This window comes from Salmo salar, chromosome 11, assembly GCF_965601325.2.
Source record: "Salmo salar chromosome 11, fSalSal1, whole genome shotgun sequence".
In the NCBI taxonomy this organism is placed as follows: Eukaryota; Metazoa; Chordata; class Actinopteri; order Salmoniformes; family Salmonidae; genus Salmo; species Salmo salar.
Window position 1 is genome coordinate 41,219,119 of NC_138301.1, and position 15,882 is coordinate 41,235,000.

At 41.0% G+C, this 15,882-nt stretch overlaps 2 protein-coding genes across 2 annotated transcripts in view; both read right to left on the reverse strand.

Moving 5' to 3' along the window:
* The window catches only part of LOC106562773 (activating signal cointegrator 1), a 73,636-nt gene extending 71,156 nt beyond the window's left edge, over positions 1-2,480 (reverse strand). The window contains exons 1-4 of the mRNA XM_014127773.3: positions 2,311-2,480; positions 1,710-1,888; positions 1,030-1,385; positions 805-880 (exon numbers count right to left, since the gene is read on the reverse strand). Of these exons, the coding sequence (XP_013983248.2) occupies positions 805-880; positions 1,030-1,385; positions 1,710-1,888; positions 2,311-2,390 (691 nt within the window). The 5' untranslated portion in view covers positions 2,391-2,480. The remainder of the gene's footprint in view (positions 1-804; positions 881-1,029; positions 1,386-1,709; positions 1,889-2,310) is intronic.
* Positions 2,481-5,081: 2,601 nt separating this feature from the next.
* The window catches only part of LOC123725163 (neuronal acetylcholine receptor subunit alpha-7), a 45,567-nt gene continuing 34,766 nt past the window's right edge, over positions 5,082-15,882 (reverse strand). The window contains exons 6-10 of the mRNA XM_045689549.2: positions 11,935-12,102; positions 10,968-11,162; positions 8,298-8,384; positions 7,805-7,914; positions 5,082-7,303 (exon numbers count right to left, since the gene is read on the reverse strand). Of these exons, the coding sequence (XP_045545505.1) occupies positions 6,770-7,303; positions 7,805-7,914; positions 8,298-8,384; positions 10,968-11,162; positions 11,935-12,102 (1,094 nt within the window). The 3' untranslated portion in view covers positions 5,082-6,769. The remainder of the gene's footprint in view (positions 7,304-7,804; positions 7,915-8,297; positions 8,385-10,967; positions 11,163-11,934; positions 12,103-15,882) is intronic.

Below are 15,882 nucleotides of genomic sequence, written 5' to 3' on the forward strand. Positions count from 1 at the left end.
TCTGGTTCAAACTTGGGAGCAATTTCCAAACACCTGAAGGTACCATGTTCATCTGTGCAAACAATAGTATGCAAGTATAAACACCATGGGACCACGCAGCCGTCATACCGCTCAGGAAGGAGACGTATTCTGTCTCCTAGAGATGAACGTACTTTGGTGCAAAAAGTGCAAATCAATCCCAGAAGAAAAGCAAAGGACCTTGTGAAGATGCTGGAGGAAACCGGTACAAAAGTATCTATATCCACAGTAAAACGAGTCCTATATCGACATAACCTGAAAGGTCGCTCAGCAAGGAAGAAGCCACTGCTCCAAAACCGCCATAAAAAAACCAGACTACGGTTTGCAACTGCACATGGGGACAAAGATCGTACTTTTTGGAGAAATGTCCTCTGGTCTGATGAAACAAAAAAATAGAACTGTTTGGCCATAATGACCATCATTATGTTTGGAGGAAAAAGGGGGAGGCTTGCAAGCCGAAGAACACCATCCCAACCGTGAAGCACGGGGGTGGCAGCAGTATGTTGTGGGGGTGCTTTGCTGCAGGAGGGACAGGTGTACTTCACAAAATAGATGGCATCATCAAGCTGAAATAAATCATTCTCTCTATTATTATTCTGACATTTCACATTCTTAAAATAAAGTGGTGATCCTAACTGACCTAAGACAAGGAATTTTTCCTAGGATTAAATGTCAGGAATTGTGAAAAACTGAGTTTAAATGTATTTGGCTAAGGTGAACGTAAACTTCCGACTTCAACAACTCTAATATGCAATGTAGATAGATAATACTGGTGGCTTGTCTCACCCATAAGTTTCTTGCGCAGTTTCTGACTTTTGTTGGAGTCTCGTTGCAGAATCTCTTGCTCCTCTTTGGTGCATACCTGGTTCATTCGTAGAAGAACATGCAAAACCAGGGGAAGAGGCGAAATTTAATTTGTATTAGTAACATGCATTCTAATAACTTACTGAGGAAACATAAAACAAGCATAAAGTTAGAGGTCAGGTGATCTAAAACGGGTCGTTTTCTCACCAGGCTGCCGCAGAAGATGCAGGGCCCTGATCCCTCCTGCTCACACACAATGCGTCCACAGCTCATGCAGTTGTTGATGAGGTTGTGCTTCTGGGCCAGACATTCGCAGGAATGGCGCCCGGGCAGCAGGATAGCCAGCTTGTCCTGGCCCTCTTTATTGTAGAGGCTCACAAACGTGTTCTTCTTCTTCTTCTTCTGTGACGATGTGCTGCCGCTCTCCTGGGCCTTCATTAGGTCAATGGGAGTTTTCACCACCTCAGGCTCAGGCTCTGCTTGGCTAACAGCCATCACCTCTTGCTTGTTCCTACCCTTGCGCTTGGATTTCTTCTGGGTGTCCTTGGATATGTCTTGAGCATCTAGAGAAGCATATACTGGTTAGCTTTCCCTCTCATCCATGTACTTGTTACTGTGTTTGGACAAGTCACTTAACAAGGACAGGATGGACATTACAAGTCTTCAGACTCACACTCATTGTACTGTTGGCATTGTGCATTAGGAACCATATAGCCTGACAAGAAAACTATTTATAAAATATATATAACTTTAAAAATAAACATATCAAACAATAAGACAACAGCTCAGTGCCAATGTGGCAACAGGTCAGTGTCAATGTGGCAACAGGTCAGTGCCAATGTGGCAACAGGTCAGTGCCAATGTGGCAGTGGAAGAAGGCATCCTACCTGATCCTGACAGAGAGTTCATGGGGAACAGGCCAGTGCTGTCAGGAGTCAGTGTCTGAGACCGCTGCCACCTGTCCAGGAGTTCATCTATAAACTGCTTCTTCCTTCCATCGGTGCCCTGAAGGAGGTCCCCAACATACTCCGCTATCTCGTCCGCATTGTCGATGGACAGAATATACCTGTTGAGAGTGAGAAGAATGTAAATGACACGCTTTTATAGCTAGCCTAGATAGTGGAGCTCGCTGTTGAAAGGTTGCCCTATGACAGTTAGGCCTACTTTGGTAAACCTTGATTTACGTCCATCTCATAGTCAGTCAGTCATGCTTTGGCTTAGTAACTTATACCATGATTTTGACGACGTGACATTAAGATATGGCCACCTGAAAAAGCTAGCTAGCTAGCAGGCAAGTGCAAATGGCTACATATCGTGCTAGCTGAATGAACTGGAAAGATTGACGAGTTCACAGACCTAATAGTAATAATGATGTCGTTGACAATTGTATTAACTTCAAAAAGAGAGGAGCAATTGTCAAAAAACAGACAGCTAGCAATGGCTAGCTCACTATTTTAAATCAACATTTAGCTAACGTTAGCTACTTACTGGACTATGTCTTCACTGGCCTCCAAGCCAAAGTTGTGGTGCAACTGGTCCACACACCATCGAAGCAAGGCATCCGACATTATGAAAGTTAAAACAACTTTAATATGGCAATTTCAAGATAAGGATGTTAGCTACTCCTGTTGTAAGCCGGTTGCATAACAAATGCGCACGCAGAGTGCAACAAATAATCCCTTCCCACCAGAAACAGTGTACTGAAAGACACTGACGGTTCCTCCCAACTTTGACAGAAAATTATGTCAATGACTTCATACAATACGAAGCATTATAAAATGTCAGCATATAATCAATTCACACGGAAGGTGAACATTTCAATCATACAGTACAACAACAATGTAGGTTTTAGCCACCCCACCTTTATTACAGCAAGTCTCGTGCCTCTTCTGCCTATAAGCTTGATTCAGCATTACAGTCACTAGGTGGCAGTTTAGGAATAGACAAAACCTCTGTGAGAATGAACTATAGAGATGTATTGAGATTGCAACATTGTATCTGCCCCATTATGGCATCTGTGAGAGCATGGGCAAATAAACTGTTGGTAAATAAACTGAAAGGGTGCATACCTGGAGTGTGTTGTCTCAACAGGTATACAGTCAAGGTTGGCAATTTAGTGCCACCTGCAGCTATGAAATGTTTGCTCAGGAGTATAATTATTTGGCTGATCCCTCCTGATGACCTGGATGGAATTATGTGATCCTTCCTTAACCCATAGGAAGTCTCATCCAGTTGACTACTTAAAAAGGTTGAAAGTCCTCAATGGCGCTGCCCACTTTTAACCAAATCAAATCAAATGTATTTATATAGCCCGTCTTACATCAGCTGATATCTCAAAGTGCTGTACAGAAACCCAGCCGAAAACCCCGAACAGCAAGTAATGCAGGTGTAGAAGCACGGTGGCTAGGAAAAACTCCCTAGAAAGGCCAAAACCTAGGAAGAAACCTAGAGAGGAACCAGGCAATGAGGGGTGGCCAGTCCTCTTCTGGCTGTGCCGGGTGGAGATTATAACAGAACATGGCCAAGATGTTCAAATGTTCATAAATGACCAGCATGGTCAAATAATAATAATCACAGTAGTTGTCGAGGGTGCAACAAGTCAGAACCTCAAGAGTAAATGTCAGTTGGCTTTTCATAGCCTATCATTGAGAGTATCTCTACCGCTCCTGCTGTCTCTAGAGAGTTGAAAACAGCAGGTCTGGGACAGGTAGCACGTCCAGTGAACAGGTCAGGGTTCCATGGCTGCAGGCAGAACAGTTGAAACTGGAGCAGCAGCAAGGCCAGGTGGACTGGGGACAGCAAGGAGTCATCATGCCAGGTAGTCCTGAGGCATGGTCCTAGGGCTCAGGTCCTCCGAGAGAGAGAAAGAAAGAAAGAGAGAAAGAGAGAATTACCAGGCTTCTGGGCACTAGAGTCCTCTATACATCTATATGGAATGAACATCTCAGTGAACTGGTATCAAATGTATGCAATAGGTATTCTCAATCCAAGACCTAGGGCATGTGGGAGCCTGGGAGGCAACCCGTCTGCCTAGGGAGACTATGCAATAAGCATAGCCTACTTTCCCTGAAAGTTGAGTTAGGTGTAGTTAGATACACATTTCTAGCGTATGTAGAAGTTTAGCTCATCTAAAGTTAACCGGAGAACATCAAATAGCCACAAATAATGTAATTTTAAAAATCAGCCTTTACAAATGTTTATACAGTAAGCAACTAGGCCTATATAAATGCCCTAATCAGAAAGATTTTTTCAGAAGTCTGTTAGTCGTAGACCCACCTAGGCCTCAATCTGAAATCAATAGACAAAATTTCAACTTCATTGTACTTGCAGGGAGAATAAAACTTTATAGGCGCATCATTGTTATATAGTAGATACCAAATACTCTTTACAATGCCTTTTATGAGCCATAGTTCCAATACCTCAAGTCTGATTTGTTCAACATCATACTGCCAGTATGATTATGGAAAGGGTTGCCAAAATACTAAGTGGAATATACCTATCCATTACTGCAGCATTAAATTATCCAGTGCTCAAATGCTCTTTTGATAACAAAGATTTATTTAAGAAATGGGTGTCGGTGGTTTGTCACACTCAGCAAATATTTAGCACAATCCACTTAGTTTCCTTTTTAGCATAATGGCTCTGTTGAATGAGCTCCAAGTGAAATCTTGACTATCTGCTGTGCTTGACTTGGACTGAAATAGGTGTCAGTACTAATTATATGTAATAATTACTGTGCTGCTGGCTACAAATGACATCCCAATGGCATTTAAACAATGGCATTTAAGAGCTGTATTTCAGAATCATTATGCTTAGTCTGATTCTTAAAATGGATTGCAATAGTAAATAACAACAGCCTTATAGCAATATGTTTCCATCCTATATACTGCAAAAAGTAGATTGCCAACAGCTTTATCTATTCATAATCATAACATTGTAATATTAGCCTAAAATGGGAGATCAAGTCATTATAAAGTAAATGTATATCTTACTGATCATTATTTCTGCTCTTGAATACCCATATAAACAATGACTACATTTCTGAGGGATCACCATATCAGGATTGCTCTTGCTGTTTGAAGACAATATGGACATTATATGTTATGTAGGTGATACTGTAATAAAGTGTATGCTCTTATTGATGAACTGAAGCGCTGAAAGTATAGCAATATTAACTGTAATATACTGCGTAAATATCCCACTTTACACATATTCAGTAAATGATAACGAAATTGTAATTAAATCAAGATACATTGTAGTTCACATCTAGAAAAATACATTTATTTGTGAGAGTCCACAAAACATATACTGTATATAGCACACATACTTGATAATAGAATAAAAACAGGTTAAATTAGCACACATACTTGATAATAGAATAAAAACAGGTTAAATCAAAACAGGTTAAATTCCATTCATGTGTTTTACAGAGGGAGTATGCGCTGACATAATCAGTCCTCAAATTCCATGTACAGCATCTACAGTAAAACTGTTAAAAAAAATAAAATAAAAAAACAAGTGGTAACAAACACTTTAGTGAGAATGTCATGAATGGAGGCCACCTGGTCACAGAGCATTTCATATTATTATTTACGTAAATCCAAGACACTTGATTTAGTATGATATGTTACGTTTCGTATGGTTTGTATTAATTTGTGGATGTCCATCATCCATTTCGTATGCTATGTTACAAATTACAATTCGCATGATATGTTACGAATCTGCTGAACGTACAGTGTGTTACGAATTTTCAAAAATGTATAATGTGTTACGAATTCCAATTTATTGTGGCTAACGTTAGCTAGGCTAGGGGTTAGGGGTTAAGGTTAGAGTTAGCTAACATGCTAAGTAGTTACAAAGTTGTTAAAAAGTAGCAAGTAGTTGAAAAGTTGCTAATTAGCTACAATTTTAAAGTTGTCCATAATGAGATTTGAACATTCAATCTTTGCGTTGTTAGACATTCGCATTATACGTCTACCCATCTACCCCGTCCAACCACCCTCCTTTTGTTTTTGCCTTAAGTAACCTTCTGTCTTATGTAACCATACCAAACATAAAATATACTAATTTGAGAGTCCCGGATTTATATTTACTATGTTACGTCTAGTCTATGAGACCAGGCTGATGGAGGACATGCTGCACCTGTTACAAATCTTCTAGGGATGCTTTATAAGCCCAAGCACTACGACGTATGGAAATGATCAGTAAATAAACAAAAAGGCAATTAAATCAGTTTTCGTTTTTTTTAAATGTACAGGTGCAAACATAATTCTGATGGAGTATTGTGTTTTGTTCTTGTAGACATAATGATGATGATGATGATGATGATGCAATAAAGTTGCCGAAACTCAAAAATGTGTTTTTGTGATGGATATTTTCAAATCACAGAAAACTACACACTACATATCACCACATGATCTACAAACACAAATCCAACAATAACTTTGACAGAAACCTTGAACCCAAAGGTATCCATCAATCTTTCTTTAGACCACATAAGAGAAAACTTTTGAAACGTTTTGAACTGAGTGCGTTATAAAAGAGTAGCCAATAAGCAATTACTTAAGTGGACAAAAACACATTGGATTCAATTGAAGTAACCTTGGTATTTATAAAGCTATACAAGGCATGGCTATTAACTCTTCTGTGTTTGTTGGCTGTAACATCTAAGGCCTAGATTCCTTTAAGCCAGTTACATACAACACGATTTTCCACCAGATGACATCCTGCAGCATCCTGCAGGGAAATAGTTGAATGTGAAAAAACTGTACATCTTGTAAATTGAATATTTATGCAGACATAATGTATTCTCTCTCTATATCACAGACAAATATTCAATCATTTGATATAAGTAATCTATGTGTCATGTAATGTGATTATGCAATCATAAGATTTCAAAAACAATGTAGTGTATTTATTGGCTAAAGCATGTGAACGTTTCAAGCTCTCAGGTAAAGAAGTCTTTGGAAATGGCTTCTACAAAGTTAGGTGCCGACATGAGGATACCGATGGTGCAGAGGATGGTGAAGAGAGAGAAGGCCATGAGACAGAGCCGGTCGATCACTGACGCAGCAAACTTCCACTCGTTGCACACCAACTCATCCTCATCTTGGTCACGGAAACGCTTGGCGATGTAGCGCACCTCATCCAGGATCTTGGCCAGATCGGGCTCCAGGCTCCCCGCCGAAGAGGTGGGCCGCGTGGGCAAGAGCACCTCGTCCTCCCCCCCACCACACACCAGACGGCCGCACAGCACCCCGGAGTCGGGGGAGGTGGCAGCTGTAGCGTAGTGCATGCTCTCCAGGCCGATGTACAGCATGTTGCCGTTGGTGGAGTGGGGGGCCGAGGCGCTGGCGTTCAGGTCCATGCTGATGAGGCTCCCACGGGGATGCTTGTTGTGGCAGGCCAGGCGTACACGGTCCTCACCGGGCCGCTTCATACGCAGGAACCAGGCGCACCAGTTGAGCAGAATCACCCGAGTCTTCACACAATCAGAGAGGAAAACCAGAATGAATGTACTGTGCAGGGCAGTGTACTGACTGGAGATACTAAGAGAGAGAATATGAAACTTTTGCTCAAATCCTCCCTGCATGATTCCTTTGAATGAGGTGTTCTGACACTCAGTGGTCAGCGGTGACGATCGCACGGCAACAGTGTTCCCTGGCCCCTCACGCTATCATGGCTGCCTAATCCTCCCCTGCTTCTAATTGTCCAAATGTCTTCCTCAGCCCTCCACTATGATAGCCAATGTTCTAGCACAAAATGGCTGCTGGGCATCACTCAGATTGGTGCTACACATTGTCAGTGAATGACTTCCCCCTTACCAGGCAAAGGGTTTTGAGACCTATTATAAAGCACTCTACAACTGAAAGGCTTTCTTTGGCAGAATCACAACAATGGGAGTCCAGATGTAGAAATAGTGAGTAACTAATAAGATTTCATTGTAATTTCAGATAATGGGTTTGTGTAAAAATACACTCACCCACTTAGGCATCTTGCTTCCATCAGGATCGTGATGGTGATATTGTAAGACCAGAACCGTAGCGATCACAGAGAGACCCACAATGACCATGGTGGTGGCAAAGTACTGAGCTACAATACAGAGAGCAAGAGAGAGAGAGAGAGAAAGATAGAGAGAAAGAGAGGACGTAGAGGAAAAGAGATGAATGTGGACAGAGGACTAGTGGCTAAATGACATAACTCCCCATACCATAAGTTACTGAAATGGGCATAATTTTATCTCAATGAGAGGTTCTCACTTGTCACTCTTCCGAATCAATATCTTTCAGGTTGAGAAATAGCCCCCCACCAATTTGAGTGGTTTGATAAATACAGAGATTCGGAATTTACACTAAGTCACTTCCAAGCCTCCAATAGCTCTTCCTCTCCTGAAGATGATTAAATTATACTGTTGGCCTTTTCAAAATGACAGCCATTACAATTGTAATTTCCAATTTAAAAATAGACAATCTTACCGATTAGAGGTACTGAGTCAGAGGTTGCAGGCATGATCTCTGCAACCAGCAACATGAAGACGGTCAGTGAGAGCAGCACTGTTATCCCTGGAACAAAACATAAATTAGTTAGCACTCAGGAAGGGGTTAAACAGACATTACACATTTTAACAAACACCATTTTACACATAGGCCTACCATTATTTTGCACATTTAACAAAATAGCTTGCTATGAATACCAATCTCTAATTTATTCAGGTGGAATCATCTGCTGTATTGTGTCACAATGCAGCATATTATCCCTGTGTACCCAATGGATTTCACCAAGGTATATTGAGTGGTATTGTATTCTGTTCTATTCTTGTCTGCATTTCACTGTGCTGTGTTCTATTGTTTATCCCATCCATGTAATCAAACAGTATTCTGTTTTATTATTATGCTAATTTACACAGTCTTCCGTTTCCTGCTTTTGTCAGAATCCAGTGCTGCTTCACTGGGTTTCAGCCTACAATGACAAAGGGATCTGAAATAGCAACATCTACTATTGTGGTTCATCATCATACTGCCTTGAGGCTTACAGGGTTCGAGTGGAAATGTGGGAACGACATCAAACACCTGTGGGTGGAGATTTAAGGCAATCCCCCCTGAAGCTTGCTAATGAGCTGGCTGGGTCTCTAAGACACTGAATTCCAGGGATAGAAGGGGGCTGAATATCTCTAAGTGATTAGGTGTCAATTCCTGGGTATCTCAAAGCACACTGGCTCACCTTTCACTTGCTAGGAACTTCTCTTCTGTGTGTTCCTGACAATAACCATAGCAACAGCTACTTTTCCCAAATGTCAAACTTGTCAGCCAGGTAACAAACTGCCAGCCAGGTAATAACTCAGTAAATAAGGTGCTTGGTAGCTAAATTATTTCAATCTTAGACAAATAGTAGCCGTATATCCTAAGTAGGTCCTCTGCAGTAGGTCCTCTGCAGTAGGTCCTCTGCAGTAGGTCCTCTGCAGTAGGTCCTCTGCAGCTCAGTTGGTAGAGCATGGCGCTTGCAACGCAAGGATATTGGGTTTGATTCTCGGCACCACCCATACGTAAACAATCTATGTATGCATGACTGTAAATCGCTTTGGATGAAAGCATCTGCTGAATGGCATATAGGTTATCAATTGACACATTACAAAAGGGAAATGTTGAAAATATCTCTATCTAATCCACCCAGAGTCTGAGCATGGCTGAACTAAGAAAATAAAATAACTAAGACTAAAAACTAAAGACAGTAGAAATATAATTATTAACGGCCATGACTCACTCGATGATTGAAGCACAATTCAGATTGAAGCACAATTCTCCTCGCTAAATAAAAAACATCAGCCAGGCATGTCTAAAATAAGACTTAAACTGAGCAGACAGCTCGCTGATTTAATTTCCGACAGCTATTGATCGTAGAGGCTTGACCTGTGACTCACTGTCAGGGATGTCAGGTATGTCCCAAATGGAACCCTTTTACCCATAGGGCTCTGGTCAAAAGTAGTGCACCATTAAGGGAATAGGGTTCCATTTGAGACACAAGATATTGTTGGCAGGTGTGTTCACTGCACACCCAAGGACCATAAAGATAACAGCAGTGTTGACCCTGCCTGGATATTCATGTCTCTCTTTCCCCTGATCAACAGTCCCAGTCTCTGTTCAAGTCAGCCACGGCAGTTTCCTCAGAAGGAACTGAATCTGAATACATCTTCTGTTGTGCATTGATCACTTCTAAAAAGGCTGACAGATAATGGTGTTGGTTGGTTGATACAGTAAGTCTTGATCATAAAGGCAGGTGTTTTGTGATGGTCACACTTTCAACTAAGTTTGATTCATAAATCTTTCATGTTGCATAGTGTGTAAATACTGTACTAAAAACAACATGGCAGTATTAAATCGTATACATTACAGAAAGATGTCTTTTTCTTCGTTTGAAGTTTGACTGACTACATCAAATACATTTCCTGCTTTCTCCATCACCCCTCCAGACATCCAAACAGCTGCCACACACACACACACACACACACACACACACACAGCTCTTTTGGAGAAACACTGGGTTAATTAAGGAAACCATCTCCATTGCAGGCTCCTAATCTTTCCAACGAGACGTGTAGACATACATAAATCGCCCGGCATGCCTTGATGCCTTTTACAGCTCGAAGCCAGCAGTCAGCACTCAGCCAGGTTCTGAGAGATGGAAATAGGATTTTCAATATGATTCTCTTAGCACTGAATGATAAATCAGAGTAATCTGGAGACTGAAGCCTGACTTCTGAGAGGTTCATAAGAATTTTCTTGATGACCAACTGCTGGAGCTTTTCATGAATATTTTTTCCAACTGGCTGGTTTCCCTCAGTGAGTATTGAGTGAATACTGAGTTATAAACTCATAATAATAATAATAATAAGTGCATTACCTTGTGAGAAGTATAGGGTGTCTTGCCTGGCATGTAGGTTGATCCTAGCTTGAAATATACGCTTAATTGCCACACAAATCTCCCATTGACATCAATGAATATCATGATGCTTGTACTTTCATTTTAGAATTTGTCACAACGAGAACAACCCCACACCCCTATTTACAGTTGTTGATTTAATAACCTATTTATGTTTAATGTCCAATAGTAGTAATCCACCCACCCACCCACCCACCCACGGAGCTGACCCAGTGATATCTTCTCCCCAGAGTCTGCAGGCAGCAGGAAGACGAGCAGGGCCAAGGTGGAGATGAGAACACATGGGATGAGGAGGTTGAGGCCATAGTAGAGGGTACGTCTACGCATCACCACAGTAAAGGTTACATCAGGGTAAGGCTCCTTACAACAGTTGTAGAAGCGCTCGTTTCTGCGCCCCGGCACCTCTGTATCATACACCAGGAAGACAACAATATAGGAAGTCAATTACAGTTTGAGGACTCAATTTGGGTTGTACTGAAATGATTCACAGTAATGGATGTCTTTTTTTCCCCCAGGCAAATTAATGGTGTTTCACAATAAGGAAACCTTTGTAAGTTAAGGGTGTTGAGAGTTTGACCCTGAATCAAATGGTCCTGTTAGTTTTCATCAGTTCCCCATTGCAGTAATAGTGTCTGCCATTTTTCTTTATAAGCAGTCCAACATGCAAGAAAAACTATATTGAAATGAGTAAAGCCTACCACTGGCTGCCAGCACTGGGATGGCATTTCATTACAATCCCTCTCTTGTAAATACATTAGTCAATTTGCCAGGGATTCTGTAGAAGCCAATTTCACTAAAGATCTGTACTGCTGAGGAAAAGCCTTTTGAATTAATTATCCTACTTTATTTGAATGTGATCACTCGTACATACAGGACCAAGCTTTTATAGTTTGACCATCGAGTTTGAAAGTTAAACTCAAAATAAAGATATAATAGTCTGGGTATATTTGTGAGTTATCCCAAACTTCCATGCTTGTTCAAAACAGTTATTGTAATAACAATTTTATGTAATATTGTAATTTAGACACTTTTATCCAAAACACATACTGTAAGAAGAAAACCGGTATATGGCCCATACAGGACTGGCAGCACAGTCTTCCAAACAACCTTGCCATCAGAACCCAGGTTTTGTGGTGACAATATCTTGTCCAATACTGGCCAGCCACTAATTCTTACCCACTAGGTCCCACTCTCCGTTGGGGATGTAACCTGTGATATCTGCCTCGATCATCTGTAGGTCCAGAGACCAGCCCCCATATGTCCAAGAGCCAAATTTCAGGTCACACCTCTGGAGATCAAAGGGAAACCAGCGCACATCGATGTAGCAGGTGCTCTTGAAGATGCCTGTGTAGGAACATGAAAGAGGAGAGAAAGAGAGGGAGATAAATGGGAGGGATTGAGAGAGAGAGAGAGAGAGGGAGAGAGAGAGAAACAAAAGTTAGAGCTAGAGAGATAATTTTCAGAGGGTATAAAGATATGAAAGACAGAGTCCTATACACCACAACAACAGTAAAGACAATCCTATACACTACAACAGTCCTATACACCACAACAACAGTCCTATACACCCCAACAATCCTATACACCACAACAACAGTAAAGACAGTCTTATACACCACAACAACAGTAAAGACAGTACTATACACCACAACAACAGTCCTATACTCCACAACAACAGTAAAGACAGTCTTACTGTATACTCCACAACAACAGCAAAGACAGTACTATACACCACAACAACAGTAAAGACAGTCCTATACACCACAACAACAGTAAAGACAGTCCTATACACCACAACAGTCCTATACACAACAACAACAGTAAAGACAGTCCTATACACCACAACAGTCCTATACACAACAACAACAGTAAAGACAGTCCTATACACCACAACAACAGTAAAAAACAGTCCTATACACCACAACAACAGTAAAAAACAGTCCTATACACCACAACAACAGTCTATACACCACAACAGTAAAAAACAGTCCTATACACAACAACAACAGTAAAGACAGTCCTATACACCACAACAACAGTAAAAAACAGTCCTATATACCACAACAACATTAAAGACAGTCCTATATACCACAACAACAGTAAAGACAGTCCTATACACCCCAACAACAGTAAAGACAGTCCCATACACCACAACAACAGTAAAGACAGTCCTATACACCACACAATAGTAAAGACCGTCCTATACACCCCAACGACAGTAAATACAGTCCCATACACCACATCAACAGTAAAGACAGTCCCATACACCACAACAACAGTAAAGACAGTCCCATACACCACAACAACAGTAAAGACAGTCCCATACACCACAACAACAGTAAAGACAGTCCTATACACCACACAATAGTAAAGACCGTCCTATACACCACAACAACAGTAAACAACAGTCCTATACACCACAACAACAGTAAACAACAGTCCTATACACCACAACAACAGTAAAGACAGTCCTATACACCACAACAACAGTAAAGACAGTCCTATACACCACAACAACAGTAAACAACAGTCCTATTCATCACAACAACAGTCCTATACACCACAACAACAGTAAAGACAGTCCTATACACCACAACAACAGTAAACAACAGTCCTATACACCACAACAACAGTAAACAACAGTCCTATACACCACAACAACAGTAAAGACAGTCCTATACACCACAACAACAGTAAACAACAGTCCTATTCATCACAACAACAGTCTATACACCACAGCAGTAAAATACACCACAACAACAGTAAAGACAGTCCTATACACCACAACAGTCCTATACACCACAACAACAGTAAACAACAGTCCTATACACCACAACAACAGTAAAGACAGTCCTATACACCACAACAGTCCTATACACCGCCAACACAGTAAAGACAGTCCTATACACCACAACAACAGTAAAGACAGTCCTATACACCACAACAGTCCCATACACCACACAACAGTAAATACAGTCCTATACACCACAACAGTCCTATACACCACAACAACAGTAAACAACAGTCCTATACACCACAACAACAGTAAAGACAATCCTATACACCACAACAGTCCTATACACCGCCAACACAGTAAAGACAGTCCTATACACCACAACAACAGTAAAGACAGTCCTATACACCACAACAACAGTAAAAAACAGTCCTATACACCACAACAACAGTCTATACACCACAACAGTAAACAACAGTACTATACACCACAACAACAGTCCTATATACCACAACAACATTAAAGACAGTCCTATATACCACAACAACAGTAAAGACAGTCCTATACACCCCAACAACAGTAAAGACAGTCCCATACACCACAACAACAGTAAAGACAGTCCTATACACCACACAATAGTAAAGACCGTCCTATACACCCCAACGACAGTAAATACAGTCCCATACACCACATCAACAGTAAAGACAGTCCCATACACCACAACAACAGTAAAGACAGTCCCATACACCACAACAACAGTAAAGACAGTCCCATACACCACAACAACAGTAAAGACAGTCCTATACACCACACAATAGTAAAGACCGTCCTATACACCACAACAACAGTAAACAACAGTCCTATACACCACAACAACAGTAAACAACAGTCCTATACACCACAACAACAGTAAAGACAGTCCTATACACCACAACAACAGTAAAGACAGTCCTATACACCACAACAACAGTAAACAACAGTCCTATACACCACAACAACAGTAAAGACCGTCCTATACACCACAACAACAGTAAAGACAGTCCTATACACCACAACAACAGTAAACAACAGTCCTATACACCACAACAACAGTAAACAACAGTCCTATACACCACAACAACAGTAAAGACAGTCCTATACACCACAACAACAGTAAACAACAGTCCTATTCATCACAACAACAGTCTATACACCACAGCAGTAAAATACACCACAACAACAGTAAAGACAGTCCTATACACCACAACAGTCCTATACACCACAACAACAGTAAACAACAGTCCTATACACCACAACAACAGTAAAGACAGTCCTATACACCACAACAGTCCTATACACCGCCAACACAGTAAAGACAGTCCTATACACCACAACAACAGTAAAGACAGTCCTATACACCACAACAGTCCCATACACCACACAACAGTAAATACAGTCCTATACACCACAACAGTCCTATACACCACAACAACAGTAAACAACAGTCCTATACACCACAACAACAGTAAAGACAGTCCTATACACCACAACAACAGTAAACAACAGTCCTATTCATCACAACAACAGTCTATACACCACAGCAGTAAAATACACCACAACAACAGTAAAGACAGTCCTATACACCACAACAGTCCTATACACCACAACAACAGTAAACAACAGTCCTATACACCACAACAACAGTAAAGACAGTCCTATACACCACAACAGTCCTATACACCGCCAACACAGTAAAGACAGTCCTATACACCACAACAACAGTAAAGACAGTCCTATACACCACAACAGTCCCATACACCACACAACAGTAAATACAGTCCTATACACCACAACAGTCCTATACACCACAACAACAGTAAACAACAGTCCTATACACCACAACAACAGTAAAGACAATCCTATACACCACAACAGTCCTATACACCACAACGACAGTAAAGACAGTCCTATACACCACAACAACAGTAAAGACAGTCCTATACACCACAACAACAGTAAAGACAGTCCTATACACCACAACAGTCCTATACACCGCCAACACAGTAAAGACAGTCCTATACACCACAACAACAGTAAAGACAGTCCTTTACAGCACAACAACAGTAAAGACAGTCCTATACACCACAACAGAGAACTCAAATCAGAGAAATAGGAATGAGTGCCCAGTAATCCATCATGAGAAAGACAGGCATAAAACATCTTCATCTTTATTAAAGAAATCTATTAGAGGATGAGAAAATAACTCTCTGGCGGGAGACAAAGGCCATAAAGGAGAAGGCAGTGCAAAATGGTTTTCCATTTACATGCAATGGAGACCGGCCCACGAAGACAGATGCCCGAAAATGTAATTTGGTTCTGAACACTGATCTTCTCTACAACGTTTCTGCCTG